Genomic DNA, 27,758 nt, shown 5'->3' with positions numbered 1-27,758 from the left:
GTTCCTGCCAAATGAGTTTTCTTCTCTGGTATCAATCTAGTTCAAAAGTAACTCCAGTCCTTAGCACTTCTTCCTTCTCCTCGCTCTCTTCTGTTCGCTCATCAGCGTTTAGGATCCTGTGAGTCACCCCGGCAGACACCAGACAAGAGAATCCCATTGTGGGGGCCGTTGTCATGGAGAGGGGTCCAGGGACCATCTCTTGTTGCTGAGACATGGGGTGAGAGTCCCATAGGTGTGTTTCAGACTGAAGAATGAGGCCTTTAATGTGGGATGAGGGTGCAAGGGAAGTGGTGGTTGGCTATGTGACCAATATTGGGGTCTGAGCTTCTGTGACCTTTAATTTCAGGACACACCTTTCTCAACCTAAACAAACAGAGCCTCTTCATTGGGGAAGCATCTGTGAGCAGCGTCTGCGGCTGGCCGCCTTTGTTGTGGCTGGGAGAAGAGATGAGATAAACCCTAGGAAGGAGGGAGGAAGCCAAGGCTGGTAGGCAGCAAGAGCAGACAGACCCTGGTTCTGTCTTGTTAATCATTCAAGTTTGAAATTCTAGGAATGGGGGCCCTGATGCCTCCTACCACAGTCCCATGAATTGTAGCTCATCGGTTATGTTTTTTGTCCATACAAGATAGTGCCCCCCATCCCATCCCCCCAGCATATATAATAAATAGTCTTCTTTTTTTGACAGGCAGAGTGGACAGTGAGAGAGAGAGACAGAGAGAAAGGTCTTCCTTTGCCATTGGTTCACCCTCCAATGGCCGCCGCGGTTGGCGCGCTGCAGCCGGCGCACCGCGCTGATCCGAAGCCAGGAGCCAGGGGCTTATCCTGGTCTCCCATGGGGTGCAGGGCCCAAGCACTTGGGCCATCCTCCACTGTACTCCCGGGCCACAGCAGAGAGCTGGCCTGGAAGAGGGGCAACCGGGACAGGATCGGTGCCCCAACCGGGACTAGAACCCGGTGTGCCGGCGCCGCAAGGTGGATGATTAGCCAATTGAGCCGCGGTGCCGGCCTAATAAATGGTCTTCTAAAAGTTCATGGAACGTGTATTATAAAATAACTATGCGTGGATTTCAAAATCTTTTATACCAAAATAAAGTTATTTTTGATTCATGTCCCAAAACTTAAAAAAAAGGATTTATTGGGTTTGGTGTTGTGGCATGGTAAGAAAAGCCACTTCCTATGACACCAGCATCCCATAAGGACACCGGATCAAATCTTGGCTGCTCCACTTCTCATCCAGCCTCCTGCTAATGTGCCTGGGAAAGCATTGGAAGATGGCCCAAGTCCTTGGTCTGAGCCAGGTCAAAACCAGGAGCCAAGAACTCCATTGCAGTCTTCCAAGTGGGTGGCAGGGTCTCCAGTACTTGGGACATCATCTGCTGCCTCCCTGCGTGTGCAGTAGCAGAAAGTTGGATCGGAATTGGAGAGTTAGAGAGAGTCTTCCATCTGCTGGTTCACTCACCAAATCAGGCCAGAGCTGGGCTGATCCAAAGCCAGGAGCTTCTTCTAGGTCTCCCATGTGGATGCAGGGATCCAAGGACTTGGACCATCCTCTATTGCTTTCCCAGGCCATAGCAGAGAGCTGGATTGGAAGTGGAGCAGCCAGGACTCGAAGTGGCGCCCCTATGGGATGCCAGCACTGTAGGCAGTGGTTTTACCCACTGTGCCATAGCACCAGTTCCCCCCCCCCCCCAATCCATGAACTTTTTAAAGTATCCTCATATATCTGGAGGCAGCATGGTGGAATATACACGTACTGGGATTGAGTTTAGGAAACCTCAGTTGCCTTTAACTAGTGTGTAGCCATGGGCAGTCCATAACTTGAGTCTTACTTTTCTCATTTATAAAAAATTTGAAGTTCCCTTATAGGTATGAACCAGGCTCAACTGTTAAAAATTCACATCTCTTTTATAAACTGCATGGCAACTGGCTTCAGATCAAGTTGTATTTCTTCTTTCTCTCAATACTGAGGGTCTATGATATGCAAAACCCCACACTGGATTCTGCATGAGCTTGGTTTTTCTTCTGAGACTTTGCCACTGTGCTCATATTAGTTTCTGACACATCATTTGATTTCTACTCTGGTCAGCTGTCCTGCTCACCGGCACCCCTGCCTCTCCAGGTGTTTCCTGGCTCAGGGAAGGACTGCTGGGGGCCTGTGTCAGCCATCCTCTACAAGTCCACTCCCTTCAGATGGCCTAAGCTTATATTTCAGTCTCCCCGCCAACATTATTTTCCTTCATGGTTTTAAAAATCACGAAATGGAGCAGGAATCCACTTTACTTATGTAGATGGTTCAGCAGAACAAGCTCACCTTGACAGTCCCAAAACTCCTGTCCTGATTCACTAGGAAACCCAGTCATCTCAAAGAGACAGCAGCCAGTTAATGTAAGGATGGAAAAGGGGTCCAGAGGTTCCTAAATCCAAGCCTAAATGATCACCATTAGGATCTCCCCACCTTCAATGTGAACTTCGGCTCTTTAACTACAGGGCAAGGTTACCAAACTGAACCTCGTTGGAGGCTGCTCTGGTGTTGGGAACCGGAAGCCGCAACTTCAGGCCAATCTTATTTTTCCCAACCCCTGGCAGGGAAGCTTTACTTTATGGTGCTGGTGTGTTCTGCTGCCCGAGATAAAAGTCAGGCGGTTCTAAGTTCAAGTAAAGGAGGTTGCACTGGAGAAGACGATTATAAAATCTGCAAAGAGGAAATGGGGAGAAGGATGCCTTTGATGCCTGGCCAATGTTCCTGATTACAAAGGCAAAATTGTGGCCGGCAGTAAAGTTACCTGTCCAAGGCCCAGGTGAAGGTCTGTACCTGGAATCAGAGAGCTAAGATGATTGCCGCAGAGGGTGAGGGGAGGAGAGCGGCTGGGAAATAGGAGACAGCACACACCCCAGGAGCAGCCGATGCTGTGGATAAAGGGAGATCAGCATTAAGTCTGGGGCTCAGCGAGCCCTGGAATGCCCTTTGTGAGGAGTAATGAGATCACATAGCTTCCTCCATGGGAAGGAGGCAGGCTGAGAACTGGAAGAGCTTGTTCCGTGGGGTCTGGAGGGCTGAGAACAGGAGGGAAGTGACCGTGGATAATGAGCTGTCCCAGACTGCGCCTTGTGGAACGCTGGCATTTAGAAGCTCTGGTGATTGCCTAGAGAGGAAGGAGTCAGAAAGGGCTCTGTCCCTTCCAGGAATAAGGAGGGGTTTATTATTACAGATGCAGTAATAGCAGCCACCGTTTACTGAGCACTTGCTGAGAGGCGCTACGCGGGCAATTACAGCCAGCACCTCCAGTCTACACCATAATCAGATGAGGCTGCGAAAGGTTAAATAACTTGCCCAAGGTTACACAGGTCGGGGTGGGAAAGAGGGAACAATATAGCACAGTCCTCCATAGGCAAGCTCACACGTCTTTACACAGAGGTGTAAAATGTGCGTGCGGAGCCAGATCCTGAGTCAGGATGACCTAGGCTGGGAGAGTGAGGTCCCCTTAATTTGCCCCTTGTGGCTGCCTCGGAGATGGGGGTGTCCCAACTACTGGCCTCTCAAGAAGATGCAGACTTACCACCCTCTCCCCTAATCCCAAAGCCACTTTCTCTTGACCGTCTCGTGTCACCAGGAGGACATGTTTGGATCGTCCCCCACGACAACAATGGGAGACCCTGCAGCCCGAGTGGGCAAGGACATTTCTCCTAGGGAACCCTCTTCCCAGCTGAAAATCCCCTGGAGAAGGGGGCAGAGACAGTCCCTGGGTGACCCCCACAGAAGACAGACACTGCTGCGTTAGGTGATAAACAGAGGCCTGGCTGGAACGGCTGTTTTGTCGTTGTTGTTGCTTTTAATCTGAGAATACTTGAAAAATACTTGCTGTAAAATAATCAAACCATACAAAAGTGTAGTGAATATGGTTCTCAAACATGACTGCGCAAAAAATACCATGTGACTTTGCTCTTAAAAACGATGTATATTATTTATTTATTTGAAAGAGTGACGGGGGTGGGGGGGGGGAGAAAGGGAGATGGAGATCCGTCTGCTGGTTCACTCCCCAGATGAAAGCAGGGCAGTTTTGGGACGGGAACAGGAACCAGCCCTCGGATATGGGAAGCAATGTCGCAGGCCACAACACTGGCCCCCCTTGGTTTTCTTTCTATCAATCTGACTTCAAGGCCCTGTCCCACTAGGTGGGTAGGTATTTATTTTCAAGGGAGCGTCCCCTCACAGAGCAGCATGAAAGTCCTAAGTATCCAAGGGAGCCCTCTGATATTTTTCCTGGGCACTACAAAGATGTCCCTTGTCCAAACACAAGTGTCTTCCGAAGTCCCTGGGACCCTCATCTCTGCCAGCTCCTGGCCTCCCAGAACCCAACACCCACTTATTCTCGTCCCCAGGAGCGCCACCTGCATACGCCCCCTGCTCAGCTCGTGGTTCCCACGACACACTCGTCCGAGCCTTCAGGACGTTCGCGCTTCCTCAGTGGCCCAGCATCTCACCAAAGCCAGGAAGGGGCAGTCTGTAAGCACTATTTGCTTTTGGCAGATGCCCTGAGACAGGGAAAGAGCAGGTGAGGTGGCCTTCTTGGAAATGAAGGAGGGAAACAGCACAGAACAGAATATGTTAAACAGCTCTCATTCTTCCACTGCAGTGAAAGACAAACTCAGTGTCTCCCTGTGTTATCCTGTAATTGAGTATTGGATGCTAAGGCCCTCTCCGTACGCTCTCCCAGAGTGACCGTTAGCAGGATTTGGGTGTGCGGGCTGCTGTCTTTTTGGTTGACTAGCAGTTATCTGATTGCAGACCTTCTATTTTTCATCAACAAACACTGAGTATCTAGCTTGCACCCCCCACCGAAGGGGCAGGACAGACTCGGTGGTAGCCTGGAGGGGAGAGGCACGGAGACAGACACTTCAGTAGGCTTTGGCCAGCAGCAAGAACCAAGAGTGTTTAGGGAAATGAAAGAAGTAATTTCTGGAGCATGAGACGTGAGGGGCGAGGAGGAATGGGAAGGCAATGGCAGGGCCTCTGGAGCTGCGTGTACGCGTACACGCTGCACTGCAAGAGCTCTGGGGACCCTGGTCAGAGGCCCACGCAGAAGAGCAGCATGCTCCACCGAGTGTTTTGGAGCACTTTGGCTGCAGTATGTGGTAGTGAGATCCAGTTAAGAGGGCGTTTCAATCAGGATAGCGACGAGGGTGGCCTGTAGTAGAGTAGCCACGGCGAGAATGGAGGAAACAGGACAAAGAATAGAAGTATCTAGGAGGTAGGATTGTCAGAATTTGGAGATTGGTTGGATAATAGTGGATAGTAAGTGGTTCCAGTCCCCAAGACAGGGAACACTGGAGGAGCAGGTTTGGGGGACAGAATGGTGAGCTCATGTTGAACATGATAAGTTTGAGGGGTTACGTTTAAGGATCTCAAGGTAAAAATGTCCAGGGAGCGGGGCTGTTGCACATTGGAGAGGGCGTCAAAGGTTGGTAGAACATGGAATTGAATTTATTTTGATGCAAAATATATATGAAGTCCATGCATTATTTTTACATAATATGCATTTCCGTGAACCTTTTGAAAATCTGTCATGTGGATTTGGGGCACAAGACTGGGCTGTGCATGTGTAATCCACAACTTCTATGTGGAAACCAAGGCCATGGGATCAGCTGGGGTCACCCAGAGAGAGCATGAAGAGTAAAGAGTGGAGGGATGGGGACAGAGGCCTGGGGGTACCCATGAGCATTTCGGGAACTTGTATTTGGGTTTTTTTTTTGCTGTTGTTGTTGTTTTTTGTTTTTTTTGTTTTTTGTTTTTTGTTTTTTGACAGGCAGAGTGGATAGTGAGAGAGACAGACAGACAGAGAGAAAGGTCTTCCTTTTTGCCGTTGGTTCACCCTCCAATGGCCGCCACGGCCGGCGCATCTCACTGATCCGAAACCAGGAGCCAGGTGCTTCTCCTGGTCTCCCATGGGGTGCAGGGCCCAAGCACTTGGGCCATCCTCCACTGCACTCCCGGGCCACAGCAGAGAGCTGGCCTGGAAGAGGGGCAACCGGGATAGAATCCGGTGCCGCAAGGCAGAGGATTAGCCTGTTAAGCCACAGCACCGGCCAGGAACTTGTATTTGGACCCTTTTACTTTAGGAGCATACAATTAGTAAGGCATGAGTTGAAGAATGGCATCATATTTCAAAGTCTAATGTAAATTGTTCTTAAATTCTTTTTTTTTTTAATTTTTAAAAATTACTTTAGGTTACTATTTCTATTTCTTCTGACCAGGGGATGGAAGATATCTCTCTTTCTGTGCCTCTCACCATCTCTCTTTCTCTCTCTCTCTCTCACACACACACCTCTACCTTTCAAATAAATAGATCCTTTAAAAGAGTAGTTTCGGCTGGCGCCGCGGCTCAATAGGCTAATCCTCCGCCTTGCGGCGCCGGCACACCGGGTTCTAGTCCCGGTCGGGGCACCGATCCTGTCCCGGTTGCCCCTCTTCCAGGCCAGCTCTCTGCTGTGGCCAGGGAGTGCAGTGGAGGATGGCCCAAGTGCTTGGGCCCTGCACCCCATGGGAGACCAGGAGAAGCACCTGGCTCCTGCCATCGGACCAGTGCGGTGCGCCGGCCGCAGCGCGCCGGCTGCGGCGGCCATTGGAGGGTGAACCAATGGCAAAGGAAAACCTTTCTCTCTATCTCTCTCTCTCTCACTGTCCACTCTGCCTGTCAAAAAAAAAAAAAAGAGTAGTTTCTACCCATAGTGGTGTTATGAGGATAAAAACAGCTAATATGTGGGCTGGCACTGTGGCGTAGCCAGTTAAGCTGCCACCTTTGATACCGGTATCCCATATGGATACCAATTCGAGTCCTGGCTGCTCTACTTCCAATCCAGCTCCCTGCTAATGGCCTGGGAAAGCAGGGGAAGATGGCCCAAGACCTTGGGCCCCTGCACCCACATGGGAGACCCAGAAGAAGCTCCTGGTTCCTGGCTTCAGTCTGACCTAGCCCTGGAACTAGCAGGTGGACAATTTCTCTCTCTGTCTCTCCCTCTCTCTGTAACTCTGCCTTTCAAATAAAAATAAATCTTTAAAAAACAAACAAAAAAAGAGTTAATACACCGAAGTGTCTGGAACAGTCCCTGGCCCATGGTATTTACTCCATAGAGATAAGCTAGTGTTATCTTCATCCTTGGTACTATTAGGTAGACAACGGAGGGTTGACTGTGCTCATGTGAAGTCCACGACAGCTCTAATCTTGTGTGGTCTTCACTTTTCTGAGTGTAGGTGGCGATGGTAGCACCTTCCTTGTAGTGAGATAACAGAGATAACATCCAAGGCTCTAGCTTGCAGGGGGCTCCTTAGTGGGTTAATTTCCTGCCATCCCTCCTTCCAGCAGTTGTTCGTTCAGGCCGGAGTGGTGACTCTGAGACCAGGTTTTCCCCTTCCGCCTTGCCAGAGGAATTCTACAGGATAGCATCGCTCTGTGAGTGCTGGTTCCCGGGAGGGCCTGAGGGCAGGGTGGTGGTCATCTGTTCTCAGGTCCCTCTGTACAGACTGCTGTGTCATGTCAGCCTTTCCTTCCTTTAACTAAAACATCCACATCCGAGTGGAACAACCTAGGAGTAAAGGTTTATTTCAGCCTACAGAGTGGAGGGTCACAGTCCAACACTGGCCGGCCCTGTTGGTTTAGGCATCTGGGGAGGCAGGAGGATGGTGAGGGACAACCCCTGGACAGCAGGAAGCAGGGAGAGACGGGAAGCAGTCTTCCTCTCTGTAGAGGGTTCCGTTCCAGCAACCTCTTCAGTCACTTCCCAAAGGCCCTACCTTCAGACACTGTAATTGGATGAAGCCTCTGCTCTTAGACCATCAATCACTAATCCGTTAACCATTACCACACGACTTTGGGATTAAACATCCGTATGAATTTGGGGAGCCAGATCCTATTCAATCCATAACACTGCTCTGCTCCCAGGTGACTTTCCCCCTCTCCCAGGGACCTCTGGTCAGTGAGAGGTATCCTGGAGTCATCATGGGGAAAGCTTGACCTTGGGGTACTCGTGGGCAGGTCAAAAAGCAAAGCGTGGATTTCTGTCTGAAACTTGTATCTCTAGAAGGCCAGTCTCACATCTTTGTTCTGTTGGAGGAGCTGACCAGTCACGGGGGAATCCGTTTCAAATGCAAATCTGGTGGGCCCAGCTCCCAGGCCTCACCCTTGCTGGCCTTCCCCTTTCACGCTCACAGTCTGACTTAACCTCCTGCCTCCATGCCTCGACACAGGTGGCTTCCTCAGCTGGGCCCCTGCCTACCCACCCTGACCCCTTTTGTTGGTGCCCTGAGTGAACACCTCTGAGGAAGTGGTCAAGTCACTTCTTGTGAAAAGCTCTCTGCCTTCCCCTCTGGGATTATTAGTGCCCACCCCCCAATTTGTCCTCTCACAGACCCTTGCCCAAGCTGCGTCACAGCATCACAGTACCCTGCGATCGCATGCTTGTCTTCCCAGCTGCCTGTCTGCCTCGGCACTGACGGCTCAGGACATGTACAGTGTTGTACACTGCCTGGCCCCAAGGGGGCCTGCGGTGTTGGCAGAATTAAGAATCGAACGGATGCCTGTGGGGTAGGTGGACAGACGACAGAGCAGTGGAGTTTGTTGAGGCAGGAGCTACAGCTTCACTGAAATGCAAACAGCTCCAGCCTCATGACCCAGTCTTTTTTTCTAGCGCCTGAGGGGTATCACGTTTCTCCCATCCTGAAAACCACCAGAGTAGTAATCCTTACCTTCAGAGACAGGGAGTGGAAACCTCTGACCCAGAGATTCTTATCCACAAGGATACAATTTAAAGCAAGATGGGACGTATTGACAGAGAACCTGCTGGGTTCCAGGGGCTCAGTGATGCACAGAGAATAGCCCGAGGGTGTCTTTGGAAAGTGGCTGTGCTTTTAAATCTGTCATCAACATTATCATCTTCTTAAACATCTTCGTGAGTTCCAGGTCCTCTCTGGTTCCTCGGTTGGTTCTTTCTGGAATCCTTTAGACTGCAGTAGCCGTGGAGAGGGGAGGGTGGGCAGCTTCCTACCAGGAACCCCCTTGCCAGGATATACTGGGTTTCAACCATTTGGGATCCCTGGCCCATGGGATGATCCAAGACCAAATAAATCATACTTTGTTCTCATAGTGCTTGATTCTTTCAAAATAAGTTTTATTTATTTGAAAGGCAGAGAGAGAGAGAGAGAGTGCTTCTATCTGCCCAGAATAGCCAGGGCTGAGCCAGGCTGAAGCCCAGAACCCAGAATTCCATCCTGGTCTCCTAGATGGATGACAGAAACCCAAGCTCTTGGGCCATCGTCACCTGCTGCCTCTCAGGCATATTAGCAGGAAGCACATTGGGAAGCAGGGAGCCAGGATCCGAACTGGCACTCCCCTGTGGCACGGCATGGGGCAGATGCAAGGGAGCATAGTGAAGGAAGAGAGGCAGTGCAGAGTGAAAAGACCCAAGCCCTGCGAGAGATGGGAATGCACAGGGCAGCAGCTGCTGGAGTATGCTGAGGAAGCAGGATGTCCCTGCAGCACCCAGCGTTGCCCGTGGGGACCGAGGACTGAAGCGGGCTTCTGAAGGGACTGGTAGAGGAACACGTGGACGTTCTCTTGGCCTGCAGGTTTTGGAGTAGGTAGAAGGCTGCGCCTGGAGAGGCACCCTGTGTTGTTGGAGCTGCTTTGCAGCAGGCTCTTCATTCAGGACCCCTCTGAGACACCTTCTTGTATCCTTGGCCCCAGTCCCCCTGCAAGGACAACTGGTGGTAGCTTCCCATCAGCCATCCCGTAATAAGGTTCCCCTCATAGTACCCAGAAACCTGCCTGGTGCCTGCCTGCAACCATGTGGAATTGTGTGGTTCCTACTCCTGCTCCCTAGAGCCTCCCTAACCCAAGTTTGTCTGTCTCTCCCTGCAGTCCCACCCCCTGTACCTGTGCAATGCCAGTGATGACGACAATCTGGAGCCTGGATTCATCAGCATCGTCAAGCTGGAGAGCCCCCGCCGGGCCCCCCGCCCCTGCCTGTCGCTGGCCAGCAAGGTAGATCCACACTTGACCTTCACACGCCCTGAATTTCACCCAGCTCCCAGCTGTGAGGGGCTCTGTCCTCCTTGTCTCCTAAGAGTGAGGCCTGACTCCCCCAGGCTCTCCCGACCCGCACTGGGGCTGAGGGGGCTTTCGCCATCAATCAGCAGCACTAGCACAACTTGCTGACTTTCATCCTGGCAGGTGCCTCACCCCTCCTTCCCCCATCACCTGAGTTCCTGGCCCTGCCCAGCACCAGACCAAAGTGGGGGCAGCCGGTGACCTCTTCCATCTTCCAGAAGCATTTCCTGAGCTCTGTGTGAGAACAGGAGAGACGGAGCCACTGCCCTGCCCGCTGAATGTGTGTGCGGAGTGTGGTTACATGGCATGGGCACTCACAGGTGTCCTTAGCGGAGAGGATCCTGCTTCCAGGGAGAGTGAGAGAAGGGAGTGGACCCCCAGCCTTGGTCCAAATCCCTGTGGGTTTCCTGATCATCAGGGAGGCCTCAAGGAAGCAGCCTGTTCTTTTTTTTTTTTTTTTTTTTAATTTTGTCTTTTTTTTTTTTTTTAAGATTTTATTTATTTATTTGAGAGACAGAGTTATAGACAGAGGTAGAGATAGAGAGAAAGGTCTTCCTTCCATTGGTTCACTCCCCAAATAGTTGCAATGGCCAGAGCCGCACTCATCTGAAGCCAGGAGCCAGGTATCCCATGCGGGTGCAGGGGCCCAAGCACCTGAGCCATCCTCCACTGCCCTCCCAGGCCACAGCAGAGAGCTGGATTAGAAGAGGAGCAGCCGGACTTGAACCGGTGCCCATATGGGATGCTAGCACCGCAGGCAGAGGATTAACCTACTGTGCCCCAGCACCGGCCCCAGCCTGGGTTCTTCCCTCTTCCTGTGAGTGTCAGAGATGCGGGCCAGTTCTGAACTGGTGGGTGTGGCATCTCCACAATGCTGGGAGGGTCCCAGTGGCAGGGAATTTTGTTAGGGCGAAGCTGTCCTGCTTCTGGTGATGGTAACTTGCCCCGACTTATGCAGTTTGGATCAGTGTTGTTCACTCATTCCTTTGGTACACAGCTGCTCAGTGTCTGCTTTGCATTAGGCAGTGTGAGGGGGATGTGTTAGGAGGGAGATGGGGGAAGAAGGGTTCAGAGCAGCTCACTGCTCTGTTACTTTTTCTTCTCCTTACCTATTAAGAGGTAATATGTGCTTGTTTATGCTGGACACTTTACAGAAAGGTGTAAGTAGGCTTTAGAATGGCCCAGAGTTCCTGCTACTGTGCTAGAGCAGTGCCTGGTTTCACACATGCACGGGTCCTGGCATCCCCTGCAGGCCCGTTCTCCTGCGGCAGGCCTGAGACATGCTCACAGACACTGTGAAGCAAGAAGCATGCTCAGTGCCCTTCTGTTGGGCCTTTGTTCTGTTGTCATAAAATGGGACTTTTATGCCCTACCCCATGATTATTATGAAGATGAAAATAATGTATGTCAAGCACCTAGTAATGCCTGAGCTAAAACAAACACCGTAACAAAAACACGGATGGGGTTTAGAAGCAGTACCTTGGCTGCTGCCCTGTAACCATGGCCCTTGCTTCTTCCTCTGCATCCCCTCCCTGCCTGGCTCCTCCCATCATCACTCTCTGGAAATTGCTCACTAGTGGCTGCTTCATTTTTATTTATTTATTTTTTAAGATTTTATTCATTTATTTGAAAGGTAGAGTTACAGAGAGAGGGAGAAACAGAGAGAGGTCTTCCATCCACTGGTTCACTTCCCAAATGGCCACAGCCACTGTAACTGAGCTGAACAGAAGCCAGGAGCCAGGAGCCAGGAGCTTCTTCCAGGTCTTCCATGCAGGTACAGGGGCCCAAACACTTGGGCCATCTTGTATTGCTTTCCCAGACTATAGCAGAGAGCTAGTTCAGAAGAGGAGCACCAGGACTCCAATCAGCACCCGTATAGGATGCTGGCACTACAGGCAGACTTAGCCCACTACACCACAGTGCTGGCCCCACTAGTGGTTTCTTTTAAATATATTATTTATTTTATTTTCGTTTTATTTGAAAGGCAGAGAGACAGAGACAGATACAATCTGGGGAGAGAGCTTCCACCTGCTGGTTTACTCCCCAAATGCCCACAATAGCCCAGGACTGGCCCAGGCTGAAGACAGGAGCCTGAAACTCCATCGAGGTCTCCCACATGGGTGTCAGGGACCCAGGTCCTTGAGCCATCAACTGCTCCTCCCAGGGGCCCCCTTAGTAGGAAGCTGGATTGAAAACAGAGGAGCTGGAATTCCAACCAGGCACTCTGATACGGGATGTGGGCGTCCCAAGCATTGTCTTAAGCACTATGCCAGAAGCCCACTCCTTGTGGTTTCTAGCTGGTTAGGGCCAAAACTTCTCTCAGGTGCCTTCCTTTGACCTGACCAAGGAGCTTCCACCTGGGTTCCTCTGGTCTTAAACCGATCTGTGAGGGTAGTAATATGGGTCTTTGAGCTACTTCCAATGTTTCAGATGTCCTACAGTATTCACTAAAATCCTTGATTTTGCTTGTGGTTATAATTCAATTAGCTTGATGCATTGATACAAGTTATCTCATATGAGAATGATTTATATGTAATAACTATAGTTTGGTAGAATATATATATATAATTTTTATTTGTTAATGACTATTTATTTGAAGGACAGATTGAGAAAGAGAGACAGGAAGAGAGAGGTCCTCCATCTGCTTGGCCACTCCCCATATGCTTGCAACAGCCAGGGCTTTGCCAGGAAAAGTCAAGAGCCAGGAGCTCCATTTAAGTCTCCTATGTGGTGGTGGCTAAGTACTTAGGCCATCTGCTGTTGCCTTCCCAAGCGCGTTAGCAGGAAATTAGATCAGAAGCATGGAATAGCTGGGACTTGAACGGGCACTTTGATGTGGGGTGCAGGCATCTGAAGTAGCAGCTCAGCCGGCTGGTGCCACACTCCTGCCCCTGTGTATGTTTTTAATATTGCTCATGGGCAGTGTCAGAGAAAGGTGAAGTCTTTGGGGAGGAAGGATTTGGAAACCACCGTCCTCAATCAGCTCTGCTCTGGCTCTTCCTCTTGGTCCCAATGGTACCATCACCACTGACCAAGCTGGGGCTTTCAGACCAGACAGCCCTGTGTTGAAAGGACAGCTCCTCCTGTCTCTATGTGACCTGGGTGCGTTAGTTCCCCTCTCTGGGCCTCTGTCTCCTCATCTGTCAAAGGGGACAAGTGATGGGACTTTTAAGTAGTCATGAGGGTTTAATGAGACAGTACAGACGGAAGCCCGTAGCCCTCTGCCAAGCATTTAGGAATCATTCAAGAAATCATTGCCGTTATCATTACTGTCATCATCATTGGCACCAACCCACGCCTTCAGATTAAACAAGATTGGGATTTTTGTTTGTTTTTTCCTCCCTTTCTTTTGTTATCTCTTGTTCTTCTCTCAAACCCAGTAACTCTGGACTCTTCCATTCTGTCACCACGCCCACCACCCTTGATCCAGTCACCCAAGATCAGTTTCTGTTTCTTTATTAGCAGCTCCAAGCCATCCTTGTGATAAGCCAGGCCTTTATCGTCTCATGCCTGGCCTAGCCCAGTGGTCTTTTGCCTGGCAGGCAGGAGATCTGGTGGGGGTAAGCCCTGCTTGGTAGTTCAACAGAACAGAAGTGTTCTGGAGACTCAGGTCCTGGGTGGAATCCTGCCTCTGCTGCCTTTAGCTGGTGGCCCTGGACAAATTGTTCAGCCTGTCTGAGCTTCAGTTTCCTCAACTCAGAAGTGGAGCTGGGTGAGTGCCTTGTAGGATCGTGACGAGTAAATGAAGCCATGTGTGCAAAGCACATAGTTGATGCAATAATAACTGATACTTAAGGAACATTTCTATGTGCCAGGTACTACTGTAAGTGCTTTACACAGATTCATTTATGTGTTCCTCCCCACGACTCTATGAAGTTGAACTCTGATGAAGGCTGCCATTTGGCCCCAAATCTTGCTTTTCATTCCTAGAACTCTGGTCACAGAGTCAGATTGTTATCCCAGCATACAGAAAGGGAAACTGAGGCACAGAGGAGTTAACTGATTTGTCCGAAGTCTCAAAGCTGGTAAGTTGGTACCAGAGCCAGGATTCAAACCCAGGCAGTCTGGGCAGAGTGGCTTTCCTTCCTCCTCTCTCTTAAAAACTTTTACCTGTTCCCTTTGAAAGAAAGAGGGGGAGAGAGACAGGGGCATCTTCCATCTACTGGTTCAACTCCTTATGTGTTTGCAAGGCTGGGTCAGGCCAAAGCCAGGAGCCAGGAACTCAATCTAGACATCCCAGGTGGGTGGCAGGGACCCAATGACTTGAGCCATCACCTGCTACCTCTCAGGGTGCACATCAGCAGGAAGCTGGAATTGGTAACAGAGCTGGGACTCAAACCAGGCACTCCTGTAGGGGATGCAGGGGTCCCAAGTGGCACCTACCTGCTAGGTAAAACACTAGCCCCTTTCTCCTTTCTTTCTGATCCTTGCCACCTTGTACCTTCCCCTGCCTTGCTCTCCAGCCCAGGTAGATCCGTCTTCTTGTACTGAATCCTTCCTGACAGCCCCAGCCCAGCCAGCCCGGGGAAGAGCAGAAATCCCTCCCTCCTGGCACACCTCCAGCAGTTGGGGTCTCTGCTCAGGCTTTCAGCACCAGGCTATGCCAAGGCTAGATTTCTTTTTTTGTTTGTTTGTTTTTTGTTGTTTTTTTGTTTTTGTTTTTTGTTTTTTGTTTTTTGTTTTTGACAGGCAGAGTGGATAGTGAGAGAGAGACAGAGAGAAAGGTCTTCCTTTTTGCCGTTGGTTCACCCTCCAATGGCTGCTGCGGCCGGTGCATCGTGCTGATCCGAAGCCAGGAGCCAGGTGCTTCTCCTGGTCTCCCATGGGGTGCAGGGCCCAAGCACTTGGGCCATCCTCCACTGCCTTCCCGGGCCATAGCAGAGAGCTGGCCTGGAAGAGGGGCAACCGGGATAGAATCCGGCGCCCCAACCGGGACTAGAACCCGGTGTGCCGGCGCCGGCAGGCCAAGGCTAGATTTCATGCAGGTGACTCGGAGGATGCGGCGACTGAGGGGCCTTCCTACCCCTACCCCTCCTCCCGCCTCACTTGTATCAGCTTTGTGTGTTGAAGATTGATGTCAGATTTTGTGGGAGGCTAATGGTGGCGGGAAGGACATTTTGAAGTGACAAAGGTTTGGAAACTGCTGGTCTGTTCTGTTCATTGTGTAGTATAAAACTGTTGTCAGCGTTATAATTTTATGTACATGTGTGCCTTATCTCCACGCCTAGTTTATGAGCTGTTCTGGAGGGCCTGGCCTTTCCTGGCTTGGGGCCCTGTGCACAGTAGGTGCGTAGCCAATTTTGATGAGCAGGAGACAGACAGAGACTTGTGTGGCATGGAGAGGAAACTCTAAGGCCCAGAGAAGTGCAGCAGCTGACCAGTGAGCCCAGCGAGTAAGGGACAGGATACCAGCTCGCTCTCCCTGCTCGCTCTCCTCTGGCTCTCACTGCGCTCCCTCTTCTGGCTGCTGTTGCTCACAGCCACTGGCAGCCTTGTCCACTGGCCCCAGGGCTGACCCACTCTGAAGCTTCCAAGAGGTCTCTGCATTGTCTTTCCAAAGCTGAGGCTTCCTGTCTTGAGGGAGTGCATACACACACACACACACACACCCCTGCTGACCAGCCTCTAGTTCCCCCAGAAACCCTTTCTTCTTCCTGCTGCCCCTTTTCTTGGGTGCAGGTGAATAGGAAGCACGGATGGCCCCTCATCAGGCTGCCATCTGGCCCCTAATCTTTTCGTTCCTAGAACTCTGGACACAGGAACCCACTGCCTGCAAGTCCTGTTTGTTTTCCCCTGTTGGCCAACTCTCTGGGCTCTTTGATCACTTTTACAACTTTGTAATTATGGGCTGTAATGGGCTGGGGTGTTTGAATGGCACTGTAATTGCATTCTACTGTTCCTACCCCAATTCTTCAAAGAGAAAAGGGTGGGGAAGTAAGAAAGTCTCCAAAGCAGTAAGCCTTTCCCTTCGCCATGCTCTTCCAGGCCCTGCTGGCCCAGGGTCTCTTTCTGGGGTGGGAACCCTGAGGACTTGGGAGTCCCAGTTCCATGGCAACTGGGTCAGCTCTCCTCGCCCTGGACCATGTCCCTGGAGCAGGAGACAGCTAGCACGATTCCCCTCCTAGGAACTGCTTGTCTACTGGCGCTGCTCCTGTGCCCTTGCTTGGAGGACGCAGAAGGTGGGAGGGGCCTGCAGGCAGCAGCCAAAGGTGGGGTGGGCTTCCTGGGAGCCAGTGGGTGGGAAGATGGAAGCCTTGACCTCTTGATATCTTCAGCAATTCCATTCTGAGGCCCATGAATTTCCAGTCAGTTAGCCTGGCGAGCCTGGACCTAGGCTGGGCTTGGGTGCCAGTAGAGGGTCTGGCCCAGCTCCCAAGGGAAGGGGGCGAAGGAACAGGGAAGTTACCATCCGATCAAAATGGGGCCCCACTTGAGTGTCTCCACCACCCAGCTGTGGCTCTCCTGCCTGCAGGCTGTGGGTTCAGAGGGGGCCCCTGGCCCCTGCCGCTGCCTGGGGAGTGGGGAGCAGGGAGTGGGAGCAGGAGCTGCTCCCAGCCTGCCTGGCAGGAGACCTGCCTTAACAGGCTCTCCCTGGGAGGGCAAGCAGAGATCAAAGCCCGAGAGTCTGAGTAAGTCCCAGCACTGGCTCCTCTTCCTGCCACCACTACTTGCAGAAGGATTAACCCCTTCCCTGCAGGGGCCCCAGCAGTATGAAAGTGGTAGCCTGATGCCATTATAAGATGAACCTCTGCTCCAGGGAGGGAGCAGGAGCATGGCAGTGGTGGGCTAGGAGACCCAGCACCAAGGCCTGGACAAGCTACTGATTCCCCTCGTGCCTCCACCCAACCCTTGGCTGCTGTCCTCACCCTCCTGCCTTCCCCTGGTTTGCTCTCTGCTCTGCTTGGTTGGCTGAGTTCTGCTTTGTGAGCCTACTCCTGGGGCCCGTGGGGAACATGCTTGCACACGGCTGCATGGTGGTCTCCTTGTGGGAACAGCCCCGCCCTGCTCGAGCCTCTAATGGTCCCCAACGGGAAAGGATGGAGGGCGGAGTCCTGGACAGGAGCCCCTCTGACTCCTTGAATGGAGCTAGAAAAAGGTTGGCAGGGAAAGAGGGAGATGGGCTGTGACGGGGACTTTGCCACAGAGGCCTGGGGGGAGAGTCGAGTCCCAGGATCTTGGCACGTTGCCTGAGCTGGGGGCTACCCTGCAGGCCCCTGTTGTCCGGCTGGGCTACACCCTCTCTGCACCCCTCCCGAGGGTGCTGGTCGCTCCCTACCTTTGTCCTCACCCCGCCTGGTGAAGGCAGACTGAGCGGGAGGGCAGGGGCTGTCTCATTTGTCCTAGGCCCTAGAGCCAGGCCCACCACCAGGCACCCATAGGTCCTGGAGAAGAGTTTGTTCCACTACAGAAAGGCAGGCTGAAAGCTGTCCTGTGAAGGCAGTGGTTCCCAGGTGGGCTCACGGGGCACGGTAGGGCAGTCCCATGGGCCCCTTGCCTATATAAACGTGACTGGGTAGTGTGTGCAGAATCCTGGGTAGGGGGGTGAGGCTGGGCCATAGATGGGCTGCGTCCTTCTGTGACCCCAGCCAAACCCCTGCCCCGTGTTCCCACAGGCCCGGATGGCAGGCGAGCGAGGAGCCAGTGCTGTCCTCTTTGACATCACCGAGGACCGAGCTGCTGCTGAGCAGGTACCCGGGGACAGTGGGGAGTTTGAGGCAGGGGCTGAATGGAGGAGGATGAAGCTCCTGGGGGAAGGAGGAGTCACAGCAGCCCTTGTGGGCTCCTTGCCCCTGCAGCTGCAGCAGCCCCTGGGGCTGACTTGGCCGGTGGTGTTGATCTGGGGTCACGATGCCGAGAAGCTGATGGAGTTTGTGTACAAGAACCAAAAGGCCCACGTGAGGATTGAGCTGAAGGAGCCCCCAGCCTGGGTAAGCAGAGAAGACCCCCAGACCCCACTCAGCTCTTGCTCTCACCCCTACTTGGTCCTGGGACAACTCTGCCAAAAGTCCTTAAACTCCTGAGCTGAAAGAGACCCTGGAAAGCCATGTAGCCAATGGCATCCATCAGCTGTGTGCCCCGGGTGAGTTTCTGCCCCTCTCTGGACCTCGTTTGCAGAATGAACAGATTGGACCAGATGCATTCTGAAGTCCTTTTCAGCTTTGTGGTTTCATGGCACGGAGTAGCAGAGTCAGAATGGCCCCTGGCGTTTGATCCCTGGTGGGCAGGAAGCCTCCCTGTCTCTGCTCTCCTCCCGAGGGTGCTGGTCGCTGCCTACTCTGTCCTCACCCCACCTGGTGAAGGCAGACTGAGCAGGCAGGCTGGGGCTGTGTCTTGTTTTGTCCTACGCCTAGAGCCAGGCCCATCACCAGGCACCCAGTAAGCCCTGGGTAAGGGTTTTTTGCATTACAAAAGGGCAGCAGCTCCTCGCTTGCCTCCACCCGGGTTTTCAGGTCATAGTTCCCACGGTGGACACCTGGATGACCATCTCCCGTGAGGACCATGGGCAGAGGGGGACCACACCTCGGGTGGCAGACATGGGAACTCCAGGCTCCTTATGGGTCTCCAGAGCTCCTTCCAGAACCATGACCCTTTCCCTCTCTGCTCACTTCCCCAGCCAGACTACGATGTGTGGATCCTCCTGACTGTGGTGGGCACCATCTTTGTGGTCATCCTGGCCTCGGTGCTGCGGATCCGGTGCCGCCCCCGCCACAGCAGGCCGGTGAGCAGTGCGGGCTCCCTGGAGAGGCTGGTGTGCGGACAGGTGTGGGAGGGTGGGGAGTGGGAAGGAGAACGTGTGGAAGGCAGACACCCTTACGCCCATGAGATGGTTCACGTGGTCACACCCCAGCATCTGTCTTTGTTGAGCTCCAGCAGCCTCCCTCCATTTGTTCATTCATTCATTCATTCATTCATCAAACATACCAAGCTCCTGTTGGGTGCCAGGCACTACTGAGGATAGTGCAGTGAACAAAAATGATGAAGAACCAGACAACAAATCAAATAATAAGTAAAAATATGTAACAGTCTAGGTGGTGGTTTACGCTGTGGAGAAAAATAAAATAGCAAAGGGGAGAGGGAATGCAGCGGGCCCAGGGCTAATTTTTGAAAGCAAGTCCAGGGACGGCCACGCTGAGAAGATGACGTGATAAAGGCTGTAAGCAGGCGAGGGCGTGATCTGTGCAGGGATCGGGAGGAAAGTGACCGAGGCAGAGAGAAGAGTCAGTGCCAAGGCCTTGAGACAGAAGTGAGCCTGGCGGATCAGAGCAACAGCACGAAGGCTGTGTGGTGGGAACATAGCAAGCGAGACGGTACTGCAGCAGGCGAAGTCAGGGAGTGCATGGAGCCTGGCTGTACTGGGTTGTTCAGGCCATTGTCAGAACTTTGGTCTTCCTCTGGGTGAAGTGGGAACCATCGGAGGGCTTTAAGCAGAAGAGGGGTCGTGATCTGACTTGAGTTTTAACATGATCCCTCCTGCCGCCATGGGGAGAGACCGCAGGGAGGCAAGACTAGAAACAGGGAATCCACATGGCAGCAGTGGGGGCTAGGATTAGGGAGACAGCAGGGAAGAGGATGAGGAATAGTTCGATTCTGGGTCTATTTGGAAGGCGAAGCCTAGGCTTACTAATGGAGCAATTACTAATCGGGAGTCAGAGAGAGAGGAATCAAGGTTTCTGGCCTGAGCAATTAGAATGCAATTGCCATTTCCTGAGATGGAGAAGGCTGGGGGGTGGGCACAGGTGGGTGGTTGGGGTGGTCAGTGGGATTAGGAGTTGAAGTTGGGCCGGGGGTCAGTGGGATTAGGAGTTGAAGTTGGGCCGGGTGAGTTTGGACGTGCCTGCAGAGGTGTCAGGCAGCAGATTCTCTCCTTGGTCATCAGGGAGGAAATGGTCAGTGACAGGAGCGAGGGCTGGGGAGCAGGGCTTGGCTTGCTGGCCAGAGCCATGCTTGAGCTTTGAAAGGACAGCTGCCTGGGTCGACTGGCCACGTGATCTAGTTGGATGACTGGGACCTGAGACCAAGCTGGGACCCGTGGTGGGGGAAGATAACCCCTTGCCCCATTCCGAGCCCCACTCCTCTTCCCCAGGATCCCCTTCAACAGCGAACAGCCTGGGCCGTCAGCCAGCTGGCCACCAGGAGGTACCGGGCCAGCTGCAGGAGGGCCCGGGCCGAGTGGCCAGACTCCAGTAGCAGCTGCAGCTCAGCCCCGGTGTGTGCCATCTGCCTGGAGGAGTTCTCTGAGGGACAGGTATGGCAGGCATGTGGTTCACGTTGCTGAGCAGGCTGAGAAGGGAGACAGCCCACTGCCATGGGGGTGGACAGGCCCGGGGCTGGCAGAGGCGCCCTGGCTGTTATCTGTGTCCAGTGTGTCCTGTGTGGAGCAGAGGTAGGGGATTGCCCTGAGGTTCGGTTACTTTCCCTGGCTTTCCTGAGAGACAGCCGTGCTGTTTGTTGGGAGGGGACTAGTGCCAGAACGTGTTTAGATGCATTATCTCCTGCTAGCCTCAGGGCTCTGAAGGGTGGGGGTAGACTCTGGTTTTTATCCTCACTTTACAGCAGAAAACTGTTAAGAAGCATGCCCAGGTCATAACGTCACTAAAGCTCACGTTTCTATCCTGCGGTGAGGTCTTTTGCAAGGGCATGATAGCAAGAAGGAGAGCGGGGGGGGGGGGGGGGGGTGTGGAGTCCTGGTTTCTGGCCACTCCTGTGGCTACTGAAACATTTGGTTTGGACCCCCTTGTTTTCTCCAGGAGCTACGAGTCATTTCCTGCCTCCATGAATTCCACCGTACGTGCGTGGACCCCTGGCTGCATCAGCACCGGACTTGCCCCCTCTGCATGTTCAACATCGTAGGTAGGAGGTGGACCAGGGACTCCCCCATGTGCCTGCGGATGGGTCTAGAATGTGGCTTCCCTCTGGGAGAGGGTTCCTGTCCCGAAGCCAGGAGAAAGCAGATGGCCACAGTCGCTCCCGCTGGGCACTGCTCAAGGAGGCCTGGTCTGAGGGGAAGGGGCAGTCGCACTGTAGCCATCCTCATGATTTTAGAAGTTATTTGTATTTTATGACTTTGTTGATTCTAAACCTGGGGGATTTGTATATTTATCATTTGAATTTTCTGGCAATAAAATATCCTATTCTAACAAAAATCAGTATATTCTGACGATTTTCTAAAAGATGAAAGTGGAATGAGTATCTCGAGGAAAGAAAACCTTTCTCTAGTTCACCCAAAGAGGCAAAGTGGGCAGAGAGCCGGCCTGGGGGGAGCAAGGAGTCGCAGGGCACAGGCAGGTGCGGGACGGCTCGTGGCAGAGTCTGATAGCTTGAGGACAGCCACGCCTTCCTGAATGTGTTCTCCATAGAGTTTTGGAGTCAAACACCTGTGCTCTTGGTTCTTTTTTTCCAGAGGGAGATTCATTTTCCCAGTCCCTGGGACCCTCTCGATCTTACCAGGAACCGGGCCGGAGACTCCACCTCATTCGCCAGCATCCCGGCCATGCCCACTACCACCTCCCTGCTGCCTACCTGTTGGGCCCTTCCCGGAGTGCAGGGGCTCGGCCCCCACGACCTCGTCCCTTTCTTCCATCGCAGGAGCCAGGCACGGGCCCTCGGCACCAACATCCCCGGGCTCCAGGCGAGCAGCAGTGTCCGACAGGGGCCCAGCACCCCTACACACAGGGCTGGGGGCCGAGCCGCCTCCGATGTAGCTCACAGCACCCCACTGCTGGCCCAGGGCCCCTGCGCCGGGCCAGGCCTCATGACAGCAGTGGGTCTGGAGAAAGCAACTGCACCGAATGTAGTGGCTACCTGGCAGACGGGCCGGCCAGTGACTCCAGCTCGGGGCCCTGTCACGGCTCATCCAGTGACTCAGTGGTCAACTGCACGGACGTCAGCCTGCAGGGCATCCACGGGAGCAGCTCCACCTTCCGCAGCTCCCTGAGCAGTGACTTTGACCCCCTGGTATACTGCAGCCCTGAAGCGCATCCCCATGGGGAGGAGGTGCAGCCTAGCATGACTTCCCGGCCCCGTTCCTTGGACTCTGTGGTGCCCACAGGGGAGACCCAGGTCTCCAGCCATGTCCACTACCACCGGCACCGGCACCACCACTACAAAAAGCGGTTCCAGTGGCATGGCAGGAAGCTTGGGCCAGAAACTGGGGCACCCCAGTCCAGGCCTGCAGTCCCTCGGACACAGCCCCAGCCAGAGCCGCCATCTCCTGATCCGCAAGTCACCAGGTCCAACCCAGCAGCCCCTTCAGGACAGCCCCCCAACTCACAGCGGTCCAAGGCCCTCCTGGAGGCAGCCCCTGGCCCTGCAGAAGCCTCCAGCCGCAGCCCCAGCCTCAGCAGTCTTTATGACTTGCAGAAATCCAGCCTTCCTGGCCGGCACCCACAGCGGAGACGGCGGGGCTGCCCCTCGGAGCCTCCACCAGCCTCTCGGCCCCAGGACTTGACTGTGCACCCAGCTTGCCAGATTTTCCCCCATTTCAACCCCAGCCTGGCATACCCTTGGCCACCAGAGGCCCACCCACTGATCTTCAGACCTCCAGGCCTGGACCGGAGGCTGCTACCAGAAGCCCCAGGCCCCTGTTACTCAAGTTCACAGCCAGTGTGGTTGTGTCTGACTCCACGCCGGCCCCTAGGACCGCACCCACCTGGGGAGGGGCCTTCTGAGTGGAGTTCTGACACCCCAGGGGGCAGGCCATGCCCTTACCCACACTGCCAGGTGCTGCCAGCCCAGCCTGGTGAGTTTCCAGGGGAAGTGGGTGTGGTGGGGAGACGAGAGGAGAGCTGGATGTCGTGAGATGGGAAGCCAGCCAACAAGGGGTTGATGGAAGCTGAGAACAACTGGCACAGCAGAGGCCATGGGCTGGAGTCCTGGGGCCTTGCTCCTTCAGTTGCCAGCCCACAGGGAGGCCCCGAGGGAGGGACTGGCATGGCTGAAGCATCAGCAAGGGGTGCTTAGAGGTTTGGGGCAGCAGCTCGAACATCAGTGTTTTGGAGCATTGCCAGTGGTCAAAGCTCAATATTAGCTCCAAATACAAAGAAGGCCAAGAAGTGTTCCCTGGGGAGAGCATGATCTGACAGGAGAAATAATTAGAGGTAACCATAATACCAGGCCACGTGAGATGATCTATGTGCGCGATGAACAAGAACAGAAATCAGAGGCCGCTCCCCGCGGCCCCGTGGGCCCCTAGATTTTCTCCTCTCACCCTGTGGGGAAAGAACAACTGGAGCTTCCCTTCCCAGCACCCTCACAGACAAGGCCAACCACCCCTCTGCGGGGACTCCCACATCGCTGCTACTGGTCAATGTCAATTCTCAGCTTTAACTTGGTAGCTGTTGGCCCCAGACAAGGGCACTTCAAGAAGTTTGTGGAAAAGCAGAATTAAGAGATGTTTATTTGGGTGGCAAAACACTTGAAATCCACGTGTAGCTTTTTTCACACCGTGCATTTAGCATGAACGTTTTGAAGACCCCACATCCTCCCCTGCTTCCAGGGCCCCCCTCCCCACTCTCCCCCTTCTCCTCCCACAAGGGGGTGGCGCACAGCTCTTTGAATGCAGCCATTGCTAGGCAACCCCCTTCCACCCAGGGAGGGTACCCAGAGAGCCTGAAGCATACACCTTCATGTCTAGGAATCCTACAGGCAGGACCTGAGAACTGCTGTCAATTATTCACTCAGTCATTCATTTCCTCCGTCCACCCTGTGTGCTTACCCTGTGCTAAATCCAGACTCTGAGGACAGGGAACCTGCCCGCCAGGAAACCCCCAGGTCCATGGGGAGACAGGCATGCCAACAGTCGCATTTAGCAGACAACTGCCCCACAGAGCGCATGGTGCAAGCTTGGGCTGTGTGTTTAGACCCTGTCGTGTGTGTGCTCTCAGTGTCACCAGCACCAGACCTCCGTGACCTCCTTTGACTTTTCAAACTGAGACTAGTTCAGTGGGTCCCTTTGATCAGTCCTCGCACTTGCTCAGTGCCAGGTTCTGTTCCTGAGTCTCTGCTGGCTCTGTCATTTTCTCCTTAAGTCCGGTACTGACAGCCACTGCCGGTGTCCTAGCTACAGCCTAAAGATCCCTGCAGGAGACTCCTGGCTCCCCGGGTGCTCCGTCAATCTGCGAGCTTCTCATTGAGGGTTGTGTCCCGTGGGATTTTGCAGCACAGTCTCCAGCCCCACCCACATGCCCCTTGGTGCTTCCAGGGCCATCTGCCTTACGACAAACTGTCCGTAGATCTCCAGACGTTCTGTGTCATCCACAGCAAGGAAACATCCAACCTGGGGTGGCCTTCAAGGCTCCAGTAGCAGCCAGCCTCCAGCCTCCTTCCCCACCTCATTTCTACTCCTTCCTTTCCCTTGCCCCACCTCATGCCGTAGCCAGACCGGGTAAACGGTTCCTGTAGCTGGAACATCTGCAGCTTTCCCTGTTCCTGCAGACCGACTCTGCAAGGCAGCTCATGCATCCCCACTCCAGGAAGCCTTTCTGACTGCGGCACTCGGACGTGGCCCTCCCCTCCCTCTCTGTTCTTGTGCCGCCGGTCCTGTCCCACGGCCACAGTAGCCATCTGCACGCCAGCCTTCTCTCCGGCAAAGCTGTCGGGTCCCTGCTTAGTCTTTCTGGTCTTCTATTTGGCTCCTGGTTGCAGGCCAGATTCACATTGAAAGCTTAATGAGTACCGATCCCGTGAGTGAATAAAGAGTAAATACCAGGAACACACTGGGTGGTATGTTTCTCTTTCCCTCTTAGTTGTTTTCTCTCTCCTGTCCCCCAACCAGGCCCCTCTCAGCTTTGAATCCAATCACTTGTCCAGACACGTGGCTTGCTCCGCCCTCTCCCTGGCCCCCTCCCAGCACGCTGTCTTGCAGGTGGGAGACGCAGGAACTTAGCCTGACCCTCAATGACCTCTCTCCTCCTCAAACACAGGCGCAGAGGAGGAACTGGAGGAGCTGTGTGAACAGGCTGTGTGAGACGTGCAAGCCTAGCTCCACCCAAGAGTGTGCTCTGGATGACTCGGGGGCCCTACCTGGCTGGATCCTGTTCCTGAGAGAAGAAAGGACCTCAGCAAACACCCCTCTTGGCCGTAGTTCCTGGAGCCACTGGAAGAAGAGTGGCGATGGTGGATGGCAGGAGGCGCTGTTTCCTGCTCCCAGCTCCACAGCTTGTTTGCAGAACACATCTCCAGTGCAGCAAGTCTGTGTCCAGCCAGGCAACCAGCTGCTGCCTGTGTGCACGTGGGGGCTGGACGCCTTGAAGGCCCCTTTTCAGAGGGCCAGAAGCTAGTTATGGGTAGCCAGGTGTTCCGTTACAAAGGTGCTGCTCCATTCCCCAGCCCTCCCAACTCTCCCTTGCCCCAAGCCTCATGTTCACAGCAGCAGGCGGGTTCAGCTGAATGCCTGACCCTGTCCCATCTCCTTCCTTGGGTGAGCTCAGCACAGCAGCTTTGGTGGCTGCCCAGTGAAGCTGCTAAATCAGCTCCATCATTCTCCTTTGCAAAAGGACCTGGAGTAGAGAGGGGCTCTGCAGCTTCTCCAGGCACTGCCTTCTTCCAGGCGTCTTGTCCTTCGGTTGTCAGACGCACAATGTGAAGTCAGAGAGGAGGCTCTGGGAAGCCAGGGTGTAGAGAGTTCTGTCCCTGAAGTGGGCCAAGCACCTTGAAGAACCTGCAATGGAACCTGCCGTCTCCAGACACCTTTGTCAGTCCAGCAGCCCCAGTTCCTCTGGGGGCTGGGGGAGGCGTCATGGGGAGGGAGTAACTCCTCGTGAAAGAGCTCCTGTCTGCACGTTTCTCAGCAGATGGACAGGAGGGAATTTCTCCTGGACTTCATCCGAGAAGAGGGAGAATGGACTGAAGGTAGAGGCAGGAGGATTACAGCTGAGCAGGCACAGCAAAGAATTCTCTGGGACAAGTTTTGTCTTGGAGCAGGGATGAGGATTAGGGGAGAACAAAGGAAAAACAAAGTGTAACTCTTGGGTTTGGAGGGCCCAGAGGCCTGCCTCCCCAGTAGAAGCCATACACGAGCCAGGGACCCACAGAAAGGGTGCACACGAGTGGGCATGGAGCAAGCAAGTCTGGCCTGGGCAGCCCGTGCCGAGTGGGCAAGGGCCAAGGGGCCTCCTTAGGGCGACATTCAGCCCCAGGGCATCCTGGTGCGGGCCCCTCAGGCATTATCCCATTTGGAATGTGAATGTGGGGGGCAAAGTGGGCACAGGACCCCTTTCTTCCCTCACAGTGAGTGGGAAGACTAGCAGCTAAGCACCCACATGGGTATTTATATCTGAACCAGACAGAAAGATGCTTGAATCAGGCAACTATGTTGAGAAATGTATTTATTTGCTAATATATTTATCCATAAATGCAATCTGGTCTTGTGGTTTTGTTTTGTCATTTCTGTCACTCAGGGTAACTGCTTCATTTCTGTCTACACCGTGAAAAATTCCATCAGAGGCTACCCTCGTTTAGGAGAGTTTAGGGTAGAGTGGGGGACATGGCAACAAGAACTGGTTTGTAAAGCCCCTAAAAGCATAGCTTAAAGGTGAGAGAAGGGAGAAAGCATGCCTGGATTGTCATCCTGGCTCAGTTAATTTGTATTTCAGTGACTTTGTGACCTTTAGCAAATACGCTATGCCTCACTTTCACGGGCCTACTACACAGAGTTGTTGCTGGGCTGACATGAAAGAGCAGAGTGAAAACATGTCCCCAAGTGGAAAGTTACTATTATTGAGAGAAAATAAATCTAAACTCCAGTCTTAGAGTCCATCTGAGCACAGCGTGGGAGCAGCAACCACAACTGGGCCTGCCTTGTCATTAGGAGGCCAAGCTAGGCCAGAACAGCAGCACCTGAAGCCATTTATCTGCCCCAGGTCCAGTCCCGATACACACAGCCCGACAGCGGTTCCCCAGGGCCAGGACCACCCTCGGCTCTCTTCCTCCCGCTCCATCTCTTCTGCTCCGAGAAAGCTTTGGTAGGGGTGGTGGCCGTCTGGAGCCCAGTGTCGAACCTGCGCGCAAAGCATTTGTCTTCCTATAGGATTTAGTGGAATGAGAAGGAAGAGGACGGCGCCAGGTCTCCCTCCACATGTTCCTTACGTACAGGAACTGTGTCTAAGCTCAGAGCTGCACGACGCATAAACGACCAGCTGGAACGACCAAGCGTACCCTAAGAATAAGCGTGCGTTTTTCGCGCGTGGGCCCGCAGGCCAGCGTTCGTGGGGACGCGACAGGAACCCCTGGGGCGCTGTGGCAGTGTGGGCCGGGGGCGTCCTGGACTGTTCTCAGTCTCTGCAGAGACAACCCAGAGGGAGACAGCGGGCTCGCTGCCCTAGCGCTTCTTAAAGCGCAGGGCAAAAACGAACTCGGTTACCCCCGCGGGACGCTGAGTGCCAGCGGCCCAGTTCAAACGGCCCGCATCGCGGCATTCAAGCTCGGGCCCGGTTTGGCGCGCGCAGGCGCCAGCCGCGCCACCCCGCCCCCAACGGGGACGCGCCGATCGGCCCAACGGCCGCGTGCGTCTCGCCCTCGCGCCGGCCCAGGTGACTGCACGCAGCCCCGCCTCCCCAGCCCCGCGGGAGAAACCATCTTCTCAGGGGGGGAGGAGCGGGGCCGGCGCCCTCCCACACAGGAACAGGAAGTGTGAGGCGCCGGAAGTCGCGGGCATTCTG

The 27,758-nt window shown here is 53.8% G+C and overlaps 1 protein-coding gene across 2 annotated transcripts in view; it reads left to right on the top strand.

Moving 5' to 3' along the window:
- RNF43 (ring finger protein 43) overlaps nucleotides 1-26,457 on the top strand; it is a 67,560-nt gene extending 41,103 nt beyond the window's left edge. For both annotated transcript variants that reach the window (XM_062216320.1, XM_062216319.1), the window contains 8 exons: nucleotides 9,913-10,035; nucleotides 17,715-17,789; nucleotides 17,898-18,029; nucleotides 18,716-18,820; nucleotides 20,186-20,347; nucleotides 20,850-20,952; nucleotides 21,503-22,840; nucleotides 25,023-26,457. In XM_062216320.1, coding sequence (XP_062072304.1) covers nucleotides 9,913-10,035; nucleotides 17,715-17,789; nucleotides 17,898-18,029; nucleotides 18,716-18,820; nucleotides 20,186-20,347; nucleotides 20,850-20,952; nucleotides 21,503-22,840; nucleotides 25,023-25,066 — 2,082 coding nt within the window. In that variant the 3' untranslated portion in view covers nucleotides 25,067-26,457. The remainder of the gene's footprint in view (nucleotides 1-9,912; nucleotides 10,036-17,714; nucleotides 17,790-17,897; nucleotides 18,030-18,715; nucleotides 18,821-20,185; nucleotides 20,348-20,849; nucleotides 20,953-21,502; nucleotides 22,841-25,022) is intronic.
- Nucleotides 26,458-27,758: the final 1,301 nt, after the last annotated feature.

Source organism: Lepus europaeus, chromosome 18, assembly GCF_033115175.1.
Source record: "Lepus europaeus isolate LE1 chromosome 18, mLepTim1.pri, whole genome shotgun sequence".
Classification (NCBI taxonomy): Eukaryota; Metazoa; Chordata; class Mammalia; order Lagomorpha; family Leporidae; genus Lepus; species Lepus europaeus.
Note: the sequence above shows the minus strand (reverse complement) of the source record. Positions and strands in the feature narration are given on the sequence as shown.